Source organism: Cibotium barometz, chromosome 66 (genome assembly GCF_041138505.1).
Source record: "Cibotium barometz isolate CiBa-2024 chromosome 66, ASM4113850v1, whole genome shotgun sequence".
Taxonomy (NCBI): domain Eukaryota; kingdom Viridiplantae; phylum Streptophyta; class Polypodiopsida; order Cyatheales; family Cibotiaceae; genus Cibotium; species Cibotium barometz.
In genome coordinates, this window is record NC_141111.1 from 9,381,507 (window position 1) to 9,402,259 (window position 20,753).

General features: G+C 44.9%; 1 protein-coding gene across 2 annotated transcripts in view; it reads left to right on the top strand.

The window, feature by feature from the left end:
• Nucleotides 1–745: 745 nt before the first annotated feature.
• LOC147602747 (beta-galactosidase 9-like) overlaps nt 746–20,753 on the top strand; it is a 95,781-nt gene continuing 75,773 nt past the window's right edge. Inside the window, exons 1-11 of one of the 2 annotated variants that reach the window (XM_086797537.1) lie at nt 746–1,003; nt 7,832–7,927; nt 8,034–8,146; nt 8,316–8,371; nt 12,440–12,532; nt 12,720–12,863; nt 12,955–13,043; nt 13,622–13,727; nt 13,859–13,946; nt 18,752–18,876; nt 19,082–19,282. In XM_086797537.1, the coding sequence (XP_086653663.1) occupies nt 8,122–8,146; nt 8,316–8,371; nt 12,440–12,532; nt 12,720–12,863; nt 12,955–13,043; nt 13,622–13,727; nt 13,859–13,946; nt 18,752–18,876; nt 19,082–19,282 (927 nt within the window). In that variant the 5' untranslated portion in view covers nt 746–1,003; nt 7,832–7,927; nt 8,034–8,121. Of the gene's footprint in view, nt 1,004–7,831; nt 7,928–8,033; nt 8,147–8,304; nt 8,372–12,439; nt 12,533–12,719; nt 12,864–12,954; nt 13,044–13,621; nt 13,728–13,858; nt 13,947–18,751; nt 18,877–19,081; nt 19,283–20,753 lie in introns of both variants that reach the window. The other variant, XM_086797536.1, reaches the window with a different exon arrangement.

Genomic DNA, 20,753 nt, shown 5'->3' on the forward strand with positions numbered 1-20,753 from the left:
TCATTGACATCTTTTTTGCAACACAATTTTACCAGTAGCAACACTCTTGCTTGACCTACACAAACTGCTGTATTCTCTGCAGAGTGATACTATATTGCACCCAAATTGTCACAACCAGGTCCCAGAAGGTGGTATTGGCCAGTGGTGGGAGGTCAAATTTTGATGCACATGGGCCAAAAGAGAAGTTGCAAACATAAGACTTGAGGAGAAGGAGGTAGCTAAAAACATTGCTATTGTTATGTTTCCCAAGAGCAGCAACATCTATACCATGCCACTTTGACTATCCATTTCCAATGAGCAGGTCAGCACACTTGCACACATGCCATTTCCAGTGAGCAGGTTAGCACTCTTGCACACATGCATTAGTTGTAACCTTTGATCCCACGACCATTCTGAGTTGCTGGTATCTACGTAGATCGAACATGACACAACTGAGGTGTGTAATTTGTAGTAGAATGTGGGGTTATCCACTAGTTTTTTGGGTTCAAGTTCTACACTAGTGAACCTAGTTATGTTTCTCTTTCTTGCTTCTCTCTCAATGTTTTTTGTTGTAGAATGTGGGTTGTTAAGATGTTCTCTCTCGCCACCAAAAGAGCCGCAGTCGGGTGGTTCCGGTGTGTGTGTGTGTATGTGTGGGTGCGTGGGTTCGAAACCGGGCACGGCTCTGGTGGCACTTCTTCCCTACTCCCTAAATAATAATAATAGATTAGAATATAAAAACTATATCCACTTAAAAAAAAATAATGTTCTCTCTCTTTCTTTCTTCTCTCTCAATGTTTTTTTTTCCCGACAATGTCCTAATAACAGGCTGCCCGAAGTGAGAGAGCTTCTCCACAGAGCTTCCATGGCTTTGCTGTTCCTCTTCCTCCTGGTAACAATCCCTTGCGCCGCGCTTTGTGGCCGGCCTTTCAACGTCTCATACGATCACCGAGCTATCCTCATCGATGGACAGCGTCGATTGCTCATCTCTGCCGGAATCCATTACCCCCGCGCCACACCCCAGGTCCCCTTTCTCCTTGAAAACTAAGTGAACCTTTGATTAGCATTTTTTTCATGGGTAAATAACATTCTAGCTCTAATCAAGAATTAGGGCTTCCGTAGCCTTATCGAACCGTGATTAGCATTTCAATCCTCGATAAATAATATTTTTGACTCTTAATCAAGGGTAAATATCGTATTAATTGCCATATGAACCTCTAATCTAGGGCAAATAGCATCTCTATTGCTAGCTGGTCTCAACATCATGTTTCTAGGAGTCGGGCAATCACAAGTCCGCCGACTGACACTTGCATAAGCGAGTTATTACATTGATTTGTCCAATGAAATGTGAAGAAAAAGTGTTGGATTGTTTGATCAAAAAGTTTACATTAGAAATAATCCTATGGAGTGTAGATTTCAAGTAATTGATTCAGGTGCACTCTTAAGGCCAACTGATCCTCGGAAGAGAGTGGATTGATACCACTTAATGCCACATCGATTGGCAATAACACACACCTACCGAAAATATATGATAGAAAAATACATGAGCCAAGGCTCAAGGAATCAACTAGCCGCACGTGGACACCCATACACAATGCAAAGCATCATAGATGGCTGAAAACACCGATAAGCCAGATGAAGACTCAAGGAAAGAATGTTCAGTCTTAGGAAGCTCCTTCTCTTGACAATTGTAGATGTTCAAAAACTATGTATCATCGGCCAAATGGTCACTAATATCAATCAGATGCATATAAAGGGTCAGTCAGAGTTCTGTCTATGGCCTTTGTGCTTTTGGCTCTCTAGATGTGCCAAACTGTGATGCTGGCCACACTCTCCCAACAAGTATCAATAGGAACATGACATCTGAAACCAAAGACTAGTACCCATATGGTAAAACTTAATAGAATGACCATGAACCTCGATAACGAGAGAAGAGTCAGAGCTCTCATAGAAAACCTGCGGTCCAGATTGACATAGCCATGTTACAGATCCCCAAGTGATAAAGCCATTAGAGACAATTTACCAAGCAAGAAAAAAATGGCAACCCAAACAATCCTATCCTGTATGCAATCCCATAAAGAATTTTGAATGGACTCTAAAATATGAGAGCAGAGTGGGCATGAGGAGCTCACTCTCTCCTTAGTCTCCACTCTATCTCAGTAGAATAGATTTGTATTCTTGCCATGCTATAACAAAGACCAACAACTTTTAGGGGGGACTCTAGTCCTGGAGGAGATTCCCAACCATAGGATTGGGCTGTTAGGAGTAGATCCTTGAAAGGTTAGAGAAATGACTTAATCAATTCGTTCAATTTTTTTTGTGCTCGTTTGAAACTTGCTATAGGCTTCTTCCTTCTAGGCTCTGGTGAATGCTATCCAAGTACCAATGGAAGAAGTTGGACCTCTATCCAACCAAACGGTAGACTGTGTGACAACAAGCCCTAAAGGGGTTTTTTTCTTGATATTTTACTACTGGCCAACAGCCTACTCTGGGCCAACCAGTAGCCCAACCACATATATAAGAAAACGTTTCATATTCAACACAAAGAACATATCATAAGACAACATTCACCATCTGCTGTTGCTGGCCTATCTCTGCAGCAACCTGGACTTGTAACATGCAGCGGAAGTATTCATATTTGAGGATCCTGTCACACAAATGCTCACACCGTCTTCTGTATCCCGAGTTTCGCGAGTTTAGCAATCCACTTTATGAGTTCAAACTTTAAGAGATTTGAGAGAGAGAGAGATAGAAACTGTACACCGTATGGGGTCGCGAATTACCCACTGAAGGGCCCCCTATCCTGTTACTGGAATAGTATTTGCTTTATTACTTTGAAGAGACTGACTGTGGACTGACGATAAGCCAAACACAAGATCTTTGAGGACCAAGAGTTGGGCTGAACTGAACACGGCTGTAGAAGCACCAATGATGACCAATCTTGAGCCTATGCACTCTTCCCAATGGATGTAGGAAGGCTGCAAATCTGAGGCTGAGAGAAGGGGCTGATTGGGACTGTTCTAGGCTATGTATGAATGCTGAAAATGAGTATGAATGCTGAGTTTTACCTTCACCAAGCGGCTGTAGCAAAACGATGGAAACAAGGATGCTGAAAACTGTATGAAAGCTGAAAACGCAAGGTGCTCTGTAGGGCTGAATGCCGTAGATGCTGCGTTTTGCTGAATGCAGGCTGAATGCTCAAGCGTTGATGCTCCTATATGCTGATGGAGGAAACGCTGATGGTTGATGTGCTGAATTCTCCAATCGCCTATGCTCCTTGGGCTGAAGGCTTCAAGCGTTGAGGTCTTCTGGGCTGAATATGATATGAATGATATGCTCAACTATTTATATGGACCCTAGATGCTGGTCGGTTGGGTGAAGGGCCGGCCGACTGCATCATCTTGTCCTGGATAAATGGATAAATAATGTAAAAATGCCCATTAAATGCTATAAATTATGGTAAAAATACTGGATAAATTCTAATAAATGCTAGATGTTATCTGAAGGCTTCTGCAATGGTCTATATGCAATGGATGAATGCTATGCATTATGCATAGTGCTTTCTAATGCAAACCCTAAGGCTTCTACTGACTCTACATGCATGAATGCATCTCTTCAAATGGGGGGACTTGGACGGACTGACTGATTGTCTAAGGCTGAGGAATGACCTGTGTAGCTCGTGCCTGACTTATCCTAGACTGAGGATTACAATAGGGTCACGACGTACGACAATTATCATCCTAAAGGGTACTAATAATGTACAATGTTGCATTGATGATGATGAGCCATCTTGTCACCATGCACTACAGTGTAGAGTGCATGTGATAGGACCTCATCGTTTATCTGCAGAGCTGCCGTCGGCTCCTTCCTTTGCACACTGCAGCACCAGCCCGCGTCATCTGCCCATACCTATCAACAGCCCGACAAACCTTCTGCGTTGTTCTTGCAGCCTGCAGTTCCAATACGTGTACCTGCAGCACACCTTGGGATAGCAGCCCTCTCTGCTCATCATCACATTGACTTGGGACAGCAACCCTCTCTGCTCATCACATCTACTTGGGATAGCAGCTGTGCAGCTCTCTCTGCTCATTTGACATTGACTTGGGACATTAGCCCTCTTTGCTCTCATCACCTGACAACATGGGGACAACAGCCCTCTATGCTCTTCATCCATAGTCACATGGGACACAAAATGGGGACGGAAAAGATTGAGAATGGCCATTCCTTGTGACTATAGAGTGACATGGGACGGGAATGGGAACGGGAAGATGCTCCCATCCCCAACATTCCCGAGTCTAAAAATGCCCATTCCCTGTGACTATGTCTTCATCACCTACCTCGTGACGGCAGCACACCATCTGCCCGGGACAACAGCCCTCTCTGCTCCTCAGACGTGCGTTTCTCCTGCAGTCCACTCATCAGCAGGTTTGCGTTTGTCTACATCACCTCACATTTGGGAGAGCCATCACCTCACATTGACGTGTGCCTTCGCAACACCCTTGTCACCAGAGCCTGCACCACTGCATTTCCGCTGTCCACTATAGACATCTACCACCTCGGAGTGCCTCCGCATCCACTGACGGGAGCCTTCGACACTGACCACCTCACAGAGTGCCACTGCTATCCTTCACACGAGTCTTCGTCACCAACCGTGCTTTAGCTCCGACCTCGTCTTTGCTTCTTCGACGGTCTACTACTCAGACTCACCTCACATCAGAGGGCCTCTTGTATAGGATTACATTCATCATTGTACATACACTCATTCATCCATTTCATGCTGTGTTGATTTGCTCTGATCTCTCGTACATACGGTCCTTTCATCCTTTTGCCCTCACATGGTATCAGAGCTATCATGAGCAAAGGGATTGAAGACCTCGAGAGCACACAATAGGATCGTCTTCCCGCGATTCCGGAACCAACCTTTCTCACTGGAAGTTGATTCTCCTTACTCAGATCTGGACCACACAGGGATGGGACTTCTTACTCGTTGGAGAGTCCCATTCAAGGTCTTACATTGGGAGACGATCAGCCTTTCTACACCTACTCACCCTCTACACCTTTGACATCACGACCTTTCTCTCGGAACTTATCAGACTTCGCTTCCAGAGGGGGGTACATGCGTTTTTCCAATGTACCAATGTGGGACCCTGGAATCCTTTGTTTTCAACTCATCTTCTTTCATGCTCTCCTTTTGGCCTGAGAGGGGTGTGTGACAACCAGCCCTAAAAGGGTTTTTTTTCTTGATATTTTGTCTTCCGCTACTACTGGCCGACAGCCTACTTTGGCCGACCAGCAGCCCGACCACATACATAAGAAAATGTTTCATATTCAGCACAAAGAACATATCATAAAACAACATTCACCATCTGTTGCTGCCGCCCTACCTTTGCAGCAGCCTGGACCTCATCTTTTATCTGTAGCTGCCGTTGGCTCCTTCCTTTGCACACTGCAGCATCAGCGCGCATCTTCTGCCCGTACCTATCTATTGTCGGCTCTACCCCCTTCAGCAGCAGCAGCTCGGCAAACCTTTTGCATTGTTCCTTCAGCCTGCCTGCAGCTCTAGTACCTGTAACTGCAGCACACCTTGGGACAGCAGCCCTCTCTGCTCATCATCACATCGACTTGGGATAGCAGCCCTCTCTTCTCATTCGACATTGACTTGGGATAGTAGCCCTCTCTTCTCATTCGACATTGACTTGGGATAGTAGCCCTCTCTGCTCATCATCACCTGAAGACATCGGAACAACAACCCTCTCTGCTCTTCATCACCTACCTTGTGACGGCAGCACACCATCTGCCTGGGACAGCAGCCCTCTCTGCTCCTCAGACCTGCGTTTCTCCTGCAGTCCACTCATCAGTAGGTTTGCGTTTGTCTACATCACCTCACCTTCGGAGAGCCATCGCCTCACATCGACGCGTGCCTTCGACATCTAGCCGTGCACCCCTCCAGATACTGTAGCACCCTCGTCACCAGAGTCTACTCCTCAGGTACCGCAACACCCTTGTCACCAGAGCCAGCATCACTACATTTCCGTTGCTCACCATAGACATCTACCATCTCGGAGTGCCTCCGCATCCACCGACGCGCGCCTTTGACACCGACCACCTTATGGAGTGCCACTGCTGTCCTTGACACGAGCCTTCGTCACCGACCGTGCTTCAACTTTGACCTCGTCTTTGCTTCTTCGACGGTCTACTACTCAAGAGTCACCTCACATTAGAGGGCCTCTTGTACAGGATTACATTCATCATTGTACAACACTCATTCATCCATTTCATGCTTCGTTGATTTGCTTTGATCTCTTGTACATCTGGTCCTTTCGTCCTTTTGGCCTCACATAGACCACTCCATGTAATAATCAAGCAACTTATGAGAAAGAGGTAGCATCAATGGAATTGGCAAGCCACTGGAGATGACATTGTGAAAGTCAAGAACTCTTCAAGACCATTTTTTTTGAGTCCACTCTTACTTGATTCTAGGCTCTAGCCTTGGGGGGAAGGAGGGTGGTGTTGCAGAGGAGCAAAGGCAATTGAGAGACTATAGTAGAAGGAAGAGGTGGCAGCAGGGGCAGAATAACAGGTGAAGAAGAGTGAATGGGCAGCAACTAAATGAGAAGCAAAGTGGGAAAACAATGAAAAAGGTAATAAATAAATAATTGGGTATATAAAAAATGAAGGTGAGCAGAGTGAGAAGGTGGGCAGTATTAAGAGTAAAGTTGCAAAAGAAAAACGTGCAGCAGAGGAGAGAACATGTGAGACGGCTTACGTGTGGAACCACCTTCAACCTTCTGCCCTTCATCGGTATCATCTAAATGCTGCTGCAGTCCCCCTTCTATGCTCTTCAGCTGCTGTTAGCTTTTTGTTAAACAGATAGTAGATGTAAAAAAGGGCAGCAATGGGGGAGCTGGCAGCTGGCAAAAGAGTAAAATGGTAGTGTGGAGCCTGAGAATAGATCTACCATCCTAGCAAAGCCCTAGATCTTTTTAATTTTCATGCATAGTTCATTGTGCTCTATCAGTTGTGGATCATTCAAAGATGAGTCAAAACGGTAAAGGCACAACCTGCCGAGGGCATCTTGCTTGGCATGAGACTTGGAGAAGGTAATCTTCTCGTGTAGCACATCTCTTAATGTGTCCATGATGTTTTGTGTGAAGTCTTTTTTCCCTTTTTGAGGTTCAAGATCAAACTTGCAACTTCAGAACCATGCCTAATTGTGCTGTTTCAGTGCCTTCCTGGATGCATTTCTTGAAGCATTCTAATTCGATCCAATCTCATTTCCACTCTGCTTGGGGGAGAAAAGAAGGGGCCCGTGGGGCTTTGGTGGGTGGGTGGGGTGGGGTGGGGTGGGGTGGGGGGGGGCGGGGGTGACAGGCGCTGCTGTTGGTGGGGAGGGGGGGATGTGGTGGCATCGGCAATGGTAGCATTGTTCCTGAGTTCTCAATGACTCAATGATGAACAATGCAAGAATATGGCTAAAGCCTAGACTCCTATTTATAGTGTCTAATGTTGGCTACCAACTCTACCAACTCTAATAATAATGTCCAACTAGGTGTGTTCACACAATAACCCAATAACTCTGTCCACACTGGGCTGCTCATTGGGCCCCTGGACAATATTACAAAGATCTGGCACAATAGCCCTTACAAACACATAATTCAGGCCATGTACTCTAAGCTGGCCAATGGGTAGAAGCATGTCCACGTCACACCCGGGAGAGTGCACGTGACAGTAGTCCTCCTCCCCTATCCCTAGTCTGGCTATGTTTGTGCAGAGAAAAGAACTTCTCTGTACGCGTCTTCATCCTATTTAGTGTCTTTTCTAACACAAATATGTGTATATACTTTTTTGTCAGATGTGGCCTGGACTTCTGAAGAAAGCCAAAGATGGAGGAGCAAACGTCATACAAACGTATGTGTTTTGGAACGGACATGAACCTGTTAAAGGGAAGGTTTGAACAATTCATGCTCTTTTTTATTTCCTTAACCTTGTGTTCTTGCTACTCTCATGACCAACCTTTCCTTAATAAGTCTAAAGTTGTTTACCTTGTTCTACAGTACCGTTTCTCGGGACGCTATAACCTGGCCAAATTTGTGAAGCTCGTAGATGAGGCTGGGCTAATGTTGCATCTACGGATTGGTCCCTATGCCTGTGCGGAATGGAATTTTGGGTTAGTCTCTAAACCTGGAAGTACATGCTGCTTTTAAGGTTGAATTGATCTTCATATTGTAGAAATGAATATTTCTTGTATACAGCCTTGCTTTTAAGCTTAACTTTACCTATATTAATTAGATCAAGTAGATTTTTAGTGACAAATTTGGAGTGCAGCGGTTTTCCAGTCTGGCTTCGGGATATTCCTGGCATTGTGTTTCGCACAAATAATACGCATTTTCAGGTACTTCTCCTCTTCCTTGAAGCTGTCATAAGAGTATGCAAAATATCAGCTATATCAATTCAAAATCTCAGAACAAAAATCAGGAACTGAGTATTTGAAACTTTACTATTATTAATAAATGAATGATGAGAAAATCTTAATGAACGTCTTAATTATTGTAAAATAAATGCAAAAAAGGGGAGTAACTTAAGCCCTAACGACATAGAACTCACGATTAGTATAAAGGAAACAATTTTTTTGTGAAACGAGATATTCATTGTTGAGAGTAATTGTAGGACCTTACAAGTAGTTTGAAACAAGAGAAGTTTGCAACAGATCTTTGTTAGAAATCAATGCTCCACCCTCATATGTTGTTGTGGTCCATGACTTCGTGGTTTAGGCACCGGATGGGGTCATGTGTGACCAGGATGGTAGTGATGGCTTTGTATAGGTTTGATTAGCCACCAGATGGGTAGCATACGTTGTTGGACCGGCGGTGTTACACACCTGAGACACGTTCAAGACTAGAGGTGTGCAACCATGGGCACCTTGCTCAAGCTCTGCTGGGATTTATTTGGGAGCCCAACGGCCCAACGTGTCTTGGATGGTGTCGGAAGACTCGCCAAGGCAGTAGACGTCTTATGGAATCTGATTGGTTGAAGCTGAGTTGTATGGTCCAAATCCTTACTTCGAGGTTCGAAGTCATACCTAGTTGACCACCCAGGGTTCTATATAAAGGCTCCATATTCCTTCATTCATTCTCACGAGTCATTCCATTATTAACTCTTTCTTGAAGCAGTATCCTGCCCTTTCCAGAGTCTGTGTACACCATTTAAGCCTTGACTCATGAAGGCATCACTAAAGGAAGCCACCGTCTTTTGTAATCAACTCAAAAGCAATTGAAGTTTTGTTCTTCTCTTCATTGTCGAAGCGGTGCTTCAATCTGCGTTTGATACCTATATAGGATAGTGCGAGTGTGAACTGTGTTACACTGCGTGTTGTGTTTCTTACAATCTCCTGGCTGCAATGGCAGGTGTTAAGAGGCTGAGGACACCGGTCTTGTTTCTGCCTCCTTGGACATCCAACTTGTCTAACCCGGCAGCAGAGTGCTTGAGTGAGTAATGCGATGATGAATGTGGGCATTCACAGAAAGACACCCCTCTTGTTCCTTCGGGCTAATAAATAAAGCTTTGACATGGGAGAATCTCCCCACAGCTGCGGATTGTCTCAGTTGTCAAGTGAGATTCTTACACAAGCAAGTTGGCCAAGTCACCACCAAGTATGCATAGAATCATCTTGCATGGCGTGCAGAAAATTCCACCAAAGACTCACCACCTGGGTCAAAGGAAAAGAGTGTGGGCTGTATAGTATGGGGTATCTTCACGCTTGTGAACTTCTCCTCAATCTGCCTAACAGCTAAGCTATGGAACTCCATGTTCTCTCGGCAACTCTGCAACCCTAGAGACAATGCTATATAGTCTTAGAGGCTATTGAGCATCTAGGGCAAGCTGATTCGCACCAAAGATAGCTCTCCATTGGTTAACAGAAGACCATTGTGTAGCAATAACCAGAAGAAATGGGATATTTGGCTTCTCTTGAAAGAGTGCCAAAGTCGATGCCAAAATCTCTTTTGAATCAATGGAGGTTATAAATTGCACTTTTTATAAGGTGAATTTAGGCATGTTCTTGGATTCATCTAGGTATATCTTTATGTTGTATTAGCGGACATGCGAATTTCACATTGTGAAGTTTTCGTCCAAGTTGCAGCTAGTTGATATTGTGTTAATTCTTTCTATCTTTAGTGGTGCATATGTCCTATCAACTACCTTTTTTTTGTAATATTTCTTTCTATTTGTTATGATCCTTAGTGCTAGGCTTCATTATGGCTGAGTCTACCTTGCATCTCCGAAGCTCTGACAGAAACTCAGTACACATATCTTTGTATGAATGTATGCTCTTATGTGTGTGTGTGTGGGAGCATATATTGATACCAAGTTCTACACCCACTATTGGGCACTAATGACATTAGTGGGGATATTGTAGTATCTAGTCCATACTATTCATGATGGAGTTGATGGTTTATTGTCTTGTGGATGACTACCATGAGGTTATAAATTGCACTTTCTTATAAGGTGAATTTGGGCATGTTCCTGGATTCATCTAGGTATATATATTATCCCAAAGCTTTCCCACTGTGGCATGAGGGTAGGAATCCTCTGAATTTGTTTGAGTAATAATAGTCTGGCATTCCCCACAGTGTAATTGAAGAAAGGTAAACTCTTCAAGGGATTGGTTGCATCAATCTATTCCCATTCACTAGGATCCCATGGGAGATGCTTAATGGGACATCCATCATAAAGCCATAGGCACCAAGAACCTTGAGTCATAGACTCAAGGGGAGGGTGAATAGACTAGTGCCTCCTTGAGTGACCCATAACTCTCACAAGGTGGAGGACAGCTCCGGGGATGAAGTCTTGGGTGTCACTGTCAGAATGCGCAATGGAAGACTAATGCACGTAGGAGACGCATCACCATCGAGCTCCACGAACACCCCCAACGGGCACTGCAGCATCCCTCCACCAGGCTCCCATCTCCCAGTGAGCTGCCTCCCAAAACACCGGCCGGAGGAGATGATTATGACAAGGTGCCACTCTAGCCTATGTATGGCTCTTCAACTTCCCATGCTTCCACTTATGGGATAATCCAAGGCACCTTCTAGCCATAGATCACACGCTCGAAATCGCCAACCTTCCAACACCCTCCCTCGATTCGAGCTCCGCAAGCCACCGAGGTGCGAGGGGGTCGCCTAGGACCACGGACCACACACGCCTGAGCCGCCCAGGACTACACACGCCCGAGCTCTGATACCATGTCAGAATGCGCAGCGGAAGACTAACGCACGTAGGAGACACATCACCATCGAGCTCCATGAACACCCCCAACGGGCACTGCAGCATCCCTCCACCGGGCTCCCATCTCCCAGTGTGAGCTGCCTCCCAAAACACCGGCCGGAGGAGATGATTATGACAAGGTGCCACTCTAGCCTATATATGGCTCTTCAACTTCCCATGCTTCCACTTATGGGATAATCCAAGGCACCTTCTAGCCATAGATCACATGCTCGAAATCGCCAACCTTCCAACAGTCACATCTCATCAGTCACCATCCAGCCAGGATAGTATAGAATATGGAGTCTCCCTTGTGGTCTTGGTTCGGCATGGCTAATACCTGTAGCAGTACACTTGTCTTGGAAAAAGAACCCAACCATGTGGGGTGATACTCATCATGGAATGTACCAGTGAGCGGCGAGCCACTCATGGGGGATAGCCGCATCAATCTGCTCAATCCGTCTTTGATTCCCCCTTAGGTGCTGGGTGGAGGCATCTTTCTGATCCATGGGAAGACTTTGAAGAGTCTTCCAATGCGTGACTATTGGTGTGCATCTCTCCCAGCCTGGCCACTGCATATAACGAGAGGCACCCAAAGGATGGCCACAACATCTCTAAGATCATTCCACATAATGGGCTGTCTGGACTCCGTCTACCTCATCCTCTGATATTTGGAGTCTGTCTCAAGCATGGTCTCGTCCTGCTCCAAGCTATAGAAATAGCTGACATGAGGGGAGTTGAAGGTGCTCTACAAATGCCTCTGTGAAGATAAAACTTATGGTGGGCATCAGTCTCCACCTCCACAAGGTGTACATCTGGAGATATGAGAGAGAGAGAAGTTCTTCCATGGCTCAGTGACCGGAAGAAAGCCACTGATCACTAGCTTGCAAAGCAAGGCTCTGCACTGGATATTTGGATCTATAATATTCAGCCCTCTTTTCTTGCATGAGATGAATAGTCCCAGGCAACTTTGGCTTGAGTATTTGAGCCATCCAAACCTGACCAAAGAAATTTGCGGACCAGTCTCCGCAGCTGACCAATGCATTCTTGTGAGAAGCACCAATAGGAGAAGATACACCATGATGATTTAAAGCTTAGCAAGTAGACTCTCATAGAGTTAAGATTGCACTTGGTTTTTGTTAAGTTTGCGAAATAACCCTAAACTTTCTATTGATATACATTGTTTTTTTCTTTGTTTCAGGAGGAAATGTCCTTCTTTGTACAGAAGGTTGTGAACTTGATGAAAGAAAAGAGACTCTTTTCTTGGCAGGGAGGCCCGATAATCCTTGCACAGGTTGTAGTTCTCTTCTGCACATATTGTTTCCCTTTCTAGTTGGTGCTTGTATTTTCAGCATCAAACAGTCAAGTGTTATGGAATTTGTATGTGGACCTCTCTCTCTCTCGCTCTGTACACACACACACACACACACGTACATATACAGACACGTGTGTATTTTGAACATAGGCATGTGTATTTGCAGATTGAAAATGAGTATGGTGATGTTGAACACTCTTTTGGTGAGGGTGGAAAGCAATATGTGCAATGGGCAGCTGCCCTTGCTCAAAATCTAGAGATAGGTGTTCCTTGGGTTATGTGCCGACAGAATGATGCACCCTCTAATATTGTAAGGAGTTATTTATCTTAAATTCTTCACTCATGTTGCCAATGTACTATGTTCTTGGAAAGAGATGCTACTGCCACCATTTCTCTTGCAGATAAGTGCTTGCAATGGCTTTTACTGCGATGGATTCAGACCAAATGGCAATGGAAAGCCTGCTTTGTGGACTGAAGACTGGAATGGATGGTATTAATTCATATGTTTCAAAAGAGTTCTTTCCAAATATCAAAGAGGTTATAAGAAAAAAGGGGCATATAAGCTGTCAGTGATGTAGGTTTACACTAAATTAGAAAAGATAACGATTGCTACATGCAATTCAATTACAGGTTTTCCATATCAAAAGCTAACTGCAGCTCTGTCATTTCAAGCCAAGGCAACCTGTAACCAGTCATGCTTTGTGACTGCATGTTGAACCATAGTAGCTACATAGTCCAGGCCTTTATCTCCGGGGGGTGGAGTGGGGGGGCACATCAAGCAATCACTCTTGAGTCCTGGCATGCTGAAGGCATACCACATGTTTTTGCCTCTAGGTTCTGCATCACTCCTCCAGTCTTTTTTAGAGTCCCTGCTTGAGCCTTCATGTGCCCACACTTGACTTAGTCTCTCTCCGATGTCATCTGTTGTCTTGGGGTTGTGATATCATTTCAAGAAGGTACTTACTCTAAAGTTGTTACATGTCCTTAATTATGATCTTTGCTTGTCTTCTCGGTTTCATAAGTATTTCGGACACACAATCAAGGCCTCACAGTTCGTAATTTTCCCAGGTATACATCTTGGGGGGATCCCATACCATGGAGACCAGTAGAGGACAATGCCTTTGCTGTTGCACGGTTCTTTCAAAGGGGTGGAAGCTTCCATAATTACTATATGGTCCTATTTTACTGGCTTTGTTCTTGCTTTTTGTAGTTCAACATTTTCTCTACTGTCGTCGTTTATAGAAATTTTGAGCTCTTTTACCTTGACCTTACATAGAACACATCATAACATCTCCTTCTTGACAGTATTTTGGAGGAACCAACTTTGGGCATACGAGTGGAGGGCCGTTTGTTACAACAAGCTATGATTACGATGCTCCCATTGATGAATATGGTGAGGAAAAGAACCTCATTGACATTCATGCCCAGAATTGTGTATATTTTTAATTATTAAATAAGAAAATATTTAGTACATCTAGTATTCCTGCACCTTAAACTTTGCTTATGAGAACTACAAACACATTTCAAGGCTCAACCAACTTCTTTACATCTTTTGAAGCACAAGGCTATCTTCTTCTATTCTTGTTCCTAATACCTATTGGTTAAAGGTCTCTCTGGTGTTGTGGGTGTGGCTAGTGGAAGGACTTTGGGTAAGAAGGGGGTTCCCAAGTGTAAGGCATTGATGCAATATTGTGGCCAGATGAGCTCATAATCTGTTTGGGTTGAAGGGCTATTAAAGCCTTAGGGTCCTGCTAGCAATTACTGCTTGCATGCTTTGATTACAAACTTATGGCTGTTCGCCCACCCGGTGCTCCGGGTAAGGAGCTTTGATGGCGATCTAGACAAACTCTGGATGGAGGATGTCTTGCTTACAAGAGTGCTTGAACACAGTGAACTCGATGATGAACAAAGGCTGCCAAACTAATCTATATCTAGTGGCTAGGGCCAGTTGTGGAGGGGCATTTATGAGGCCTTGGGGGTGGGGGGGGGGGGTTGTGTTTTTGGAACTGCGAATTGCTCCACCTGACACTATGCATCACAAAAGCTGATAGGACAAGCCCTTTCAAATAGCTGACATTAGAAACACATACACAGGCAAATGGATGCTTCTATCTCTTGCATATTTCTCATGATTCCTGTTTTGAATGTACCTTGTAGTTTCTCTGTCTACCATGTACTGTGTTTTTGCTTGTTGCAGAATTATAGTTATACTCAAGGCCAACCTTTTCACTTGTAGTTTCCTGGAACAATCAATCACGAAGAAAAAGTTCAAGAGGTGCTGCTGAGAGGCACAGCAGAGAGAAGAAAGAAAGAAAGAAAGTTGTATTAACGTCTTCAAAAGGCCAAAATGACCTATGAGACCAAAAGGTTACATCATATCCATGAGGTACATCATCCTAGGTACAAAATAGTAATAAAGAAAGATAACAAAAATTTAGAACTTTAAAATCTGATCTAGGTACATGAGTAGAGAGCTCTCATATCACCCTAATACATCCCTCATGGGCCGCTGTGACATGGTGCTCAAGGTGTAAAACTGAGCTGGTGCGAGAAGGTCCTGTGATGATGGGAGATGATGGCCCGGATCCTCTTGTGGTGGCGTGGCCGTGGGCGAGGGCCATGGGGTCTAGGGCGTGGAGCTCTGCATAACTCAGTGGCTCTGTCAAGTGTCACACCTCTCGGCCGAGCTCTTGCACTAGCCTGTGGTCTGGGTATGATGGGTGGATCGGCCCTCAGAGTGCTGGTATGGAAGAAGTCGGTGAGAGCTCTCTATGCTGGTCCTCGAGCAAGTACAGTTGATCTGGATCTCACTAAGGACTCCCTGTGTCTACGGAGCTCTAGAAGAAAAAGTCCCAGGAATCTCTAATCCGAGAAGTCCATGATCCTGGAAAGTGGTCCGAACCCAGCTCGGAAGAGGCAGGGAAACCTCCCTCGAATCTCATAGCATACAGGGCATTGGCATATGTAATGATCCTCTGTCTCAGGCTCTGTGTGACAGAGCTGGCATATCCTGTCCTCTGGTGCGGCCGCCCTAGGTCCATATCTGGCAGTCTCCACTCTCAGCTGGTGGGATGAGGTGCGGATCTGGCCGATCGCACATCTCACCCCAAAGGATAGGTGTATGTCCAGGTAGCGTGGATGGATGATGAACCCATCCTCTGTCAGGCATAGGAGGTGATCTCTGTAGAAGGCCATCTTCGTCCCCAATGGACGACTAGGTGAACTCCATGTCCTCTGAGTATCTAGTCTGACAATGTCCTTCCTGATAACCCTATTCCGCTCTGTGCGGCTGAGAGCAAATGACGGGGCCTCTATGCTGTACTGGAAGGGGGGGAGTGCCTCCATTTGCATACCGTGCATGCCAAACCAAGTGCCTACCTGTGCATACCAGCACGAGAGAAATGAAATGTTATATTAACGTCTTCAAAAGGCCATAATGACCTATGAGACCAAAAAGTTACATCATGGTGGATCTGATACAATGTCTGGATAAAAAACCAGAAAATGAAAAATAAAGATGATACTACTGGCACCTAGAAAATGAAATTGGAACTCCATGTAACTGGGTCTGATCACAAAACCATCTGCTGTGAGCTGAAGAAAATGCTCTCTGTAGAAAGCCATCTTCGTGCCCAGCTCCTCAGTCGGCTGTATCCATGTCCTCCTAATGTCCAGCTGAACTAAATCCTGACGGATGAGTCTGGTAATCTCTGTCCGTGTGAGAGTGAGAGAGGGTGCCTTCAGAGAATAGTGGAAGGGAGGCAATCTGTCCATGCTAAAACCATGTGCCTGGAACCAAGATGTCATCTGTCCATACCAACAAGCCGTGTCTCCCTGTAAAGCTAACTGTCGGGAGGACTCAAGGGCGAGCTCGGCGTGCATATCCGTCTCGGGGGAGATCCCACTAGCCATGTATGTAGGAGACTGATCTCGTAAGAGCCTCAATCACCAGAGGGGCAGCCGCCAACTCTGCTCGAATAATCTCATGATGTACCGAGGCCTTGGCTCTAATAATCCTAGCAATCATAGATACCAAAGGCCTCTCCATACCTCTCCACCCGCCTGCGCTGTGATGGCCCACTGAAGGTCCCCATATCTGCACTCCATAAAGCATAGCTAATGTCACTAGTGTCAAAAAGCCAAAGTTTCGTTCGAGGTTCTTGAAAGTGAACCTGCGAACACATCTTCTCCAAACCGCCCAGGGCTGCATGTGCTCTAGTCAATCTAGTCTCTGCTGCTCTCCTCATCGAAAACACTGGCCCACTGAATACTACCCCAAGATATGTATATGCATCTGTATACTCCACAATCTCCTGCCCATACGTAAATGTGGGAGCTGATCGCCTAACCCACTGTGGCGTGGTGTTAAACACCATAACCTTGGTTTTACCAAGGTTGACAGACAATCCACTATCATGTGCAAACTCATGTAAAGCATCCAGATGACACTGCAGAGAGAGAGAGCTATCATGTGCAAACTCATGTAAAGCATCCAGATGACGCTGCAGAGAGAGAGAGAGAGAGAGAGAGAGAGAGAGAGAGAGAGAGATTAAGCGTCTACCAAAGACCCAATGGGCCTATGAGACCAAAGTGATACAATAATGTCCATGGCATGTCTCATCATGGAATGGAAAATAAAACAGAAACAAAACATAAACATATCTATCTCACTGGGGTGATACAAAACTGTCCGTGGAAGCTCATCATGGAATGCTAGGAACATTTACAAAAGACCCAAAGATCAAAAGTGTTACAATACATCCATGAGGTGACTGCATGTGGTGAGGATAAACCTCTCAAGTACAAGCCCTCTGTGTGGTCAGTAGGGGTCAATGTGTCCCCTCATTTATGACCTGATATAGACTATCTACCTCTACCTCTGCATTCCATTGTCAGTCTGGTGGGCTGTGGATGTCTGGCACATTCTCATGATGACCAGAACTGGGCTGATTCTTTTGTAGAGTATCTTTATTAATTGTTTGCAACAACATCGCTATAGTGAGGGACACTGTGCTAGCACCAAGTCCATCAATCAAGCAATTTAAAAGGTTTCGTGTCAAGGACCTTGCCCTTGTGAAAAAGCACGGTCGGTGTAACTTTATGGTCGTAAAAGTTTACCAGGTTCACAGTTGATTGGACAATCAATCAAGCACTTTAAAGATTTGGCACCTGGCATTTAAGATCTTGCACTTCCTTGCAAAAAACTACTGTTGGTGACCCTATGATTGTAATAGCTTACAGAAACAGTTTATATGTATTAGGCTAGGTCCGATTTCATTGACATGTTTTTTTTCCAGAACACAAATTCTTCTTTCAGCAAAGATAATTACATCTAAAGATTGGATTATAACCCATTCAGAAATGGCAGCAGACAGCAAGGTCTACTGAATTGAAAGCAATGGAACAATTTGAGTTAAGATTAGTTATAAGAAGAAAATCAACTGTGAGGATGTAAAGCTTGTTCCAGGATTAAAGGGGTCTTACTGTCTATCTCAGCCATATGTGACCAGGACTCTATTGTCCTTTTTAGCAAAAGGGATATACCATTACAGACTAGGATGGCGAACTCATTGGTTCAGGAACCGAGGAATGGTGGCTTGTAAGTCAAGGGATCCCCTTGAGATAGAACTTATTTAGAAAAAGGATCATGCTTACTGGGTTATTGGCAGTTGAGCTCTTTTTACAGTACATAATTTAGCACATACTAATGGTATGGGCGAGGGCTTGAATTCCATTCAAAGCGTTGGGCAACAGGCCATTGTGTTCCCAACAGCCAGTGTTCAAGAAAGCACTCCTCAAGTTGTGGATGCTTTAGTGCCAGACCGTCGAAAAGATGTCAGGAGAAATTTGGTTTCAATAGACCTCGCCTGATGTCTAAACCTCAGCTGGGCATTTAGACTGCCCAAACATGGCTGTTCCTTTTAAAGGAGGCTTAGCTAGCTGGGAACTGGGGCATACTGGGAACCGGGCCATACTGGTGTTTTTTCTTTCGTTATATATCATGGCATCTTCATAGCATGAAGGACAGTGGATCATGGAAGGAAAACATGAAGATCAGTTTCCCCAACAAGAGGAGAGGCTTGATCATTTCCTGGTAGAAAATGCATCATTGGGGACCATGTGCTGGTGTTTCAAAACACGAACAAGCTTTTTCTTTGGTTAGTATGTTCTGATTTTGCATTGATTCTTTGCATGCAGGATTATTGAGGCAACCAAAGTGGGGACATTTGCGAGAGTTACATACTGCTTTGAAGCTTTGTGAGGAGGCATTGTTTACAGGGAATGAGGAGCCCTTGTACATGAGGTTGGGCCCTAATCAAGAGGTGCGCTTGTCTTGATAGAATTTTTGTCCACAATTGTCTGGTAATAGGAAATAGGGCGACCAAGGATTTGAGATCACCAGAATGCACTATATTGTATTACTTTTGAATAGAATTGTAGAACAGTTTCTTTACTTTAGTAGTGCATCCATTTTTCTCTCTTGCATCAATGTGGTTTTTTTGAAATGATGCTTTTGTCGTATTGTAGGTCCATGTATACGGGGACTTCAGGAGAGGTCAGGCTGTGGATGATGTTTTGAAAGGTTCAGGTGTTTGTGCGGCTTTTCTTGCAAATATAGACATTAGCAGTACGGTAATGGTGCAATTCAATGGGCAAACTTTTGAACTCCCTCCATGGTCTGTCAGCATACTACCTGATTGCAAAAATGTTGCATTCAATACAGCAAAGGTGTGTGCTTCTCTAAGACTATCATGTTTTTATTGCAGACACTTTTCAACGTGCTTATTGTTTATATTGCAGCAACCCTTCATCTTGCCCACATATGAATTTAAGACAGCAGTCTCCACGATACTTTTATTTCTCCAAAAATTTGGATTTAATGATGAGGCTAGGCTAATACCAGTTAGTGACACTAATTGTCATGCTAGGCACCCTGGTTGAACCGGCACTCTCCTTACAGAATCGATCTTCCTTAGAGAGTGGGGGAGCTGGTCAATGGAGTTTGTGATGTCACGCCTTAGGGAATCAAGCCCTAGACCTTGGACGGCATGACCTTCAGAATTGACATTGGGCGGAGTGTTTTTTCTGTAAAAAAAGAGAGAGAGTTGCTACCCGGGACGATAGAGAAGATATAATAAAACGAGAACGAATGCTTTTTTAGGAGGTATTGACAAAGAGTGGATGCTTTTTGATCTTCCCTACTTTCTTCTTTGTCTCTCCAGACAGGAATGGTGTTGATGTACGGAACAAAAGTTACGAGCTTGCTAGGCAAGTGTGTGTTTTTCTAACCAAAATATGCTTCTACCAGTCAAAGGAAGCACAACTGCGTAGTAGCGTATTGCAGTACCAAATTACAGTACTTCTGAGAGGTGATGCACAAAAAAGGGGAGGTTTGTTCCCTCCATGGCTAGTTGCTCTCAAAGGGAGGTGGGGGAAGAGCCACATCGGGGGCATGTAGTGCCAAGCAATGCCACCATTGGTGTGGGTGAGAAAGGGTTCTTGGTTCCAAGTGTGGAGAAAGGCTGCATGGCACTCCTTCATGACAGTCTCCCTAGAGGCACTCCAAATGTTCGTGGAGGTTGTGAATGATATTCACAGGAAGGGTGACTGCGCCCTTGATATCCTTGCTGCCTCGTGCATGCTAAAAGCGATGCCACTTATGAGATCCCGTCATTGGTTTGTGATAGATGGTTCCACACTGGTACAGGAGCCTCAGTGGCTGTGATGTGGTAATGTGATAGCCTTGGCACTAAACCCATGTTGTCCTCCTTGTAGCTTGTTGCCAGGCCCGCCTCTGTTGCCAAGGCAATGGTGCCACATGTAATGAAGTGGGTTTGTGTCTATCGAAGAGGTGGAGAATCCACCACTAGAACACAAGTCTTGTGGTGGGCACTTCGCTAGAAATTAAAGGTTTCCCTGCAGCATGATGTTGCCGGTGTGGGGGCCCACACGACTCAAGAAGATCAGTGGCCTTTGAGATTGCCTCCTCTAAACTTCTCCCTGCAGGTTAAAGATAGGCCGAGCTCAGGAAGTCTAAAGGGGAAAGGACATTTTGGAGACTGAATATCAAGAGGAGGTTGTAATGCTGGGAGAAGATCACCATCTAGAACCTGTTTTTCCTTTTTTTTGGGGGGGGGGTGGGGGGAGGGAGGGGGGCAGGCTATGGGGATCCAGTAATCCATGGGAATGAGAGAGTTGA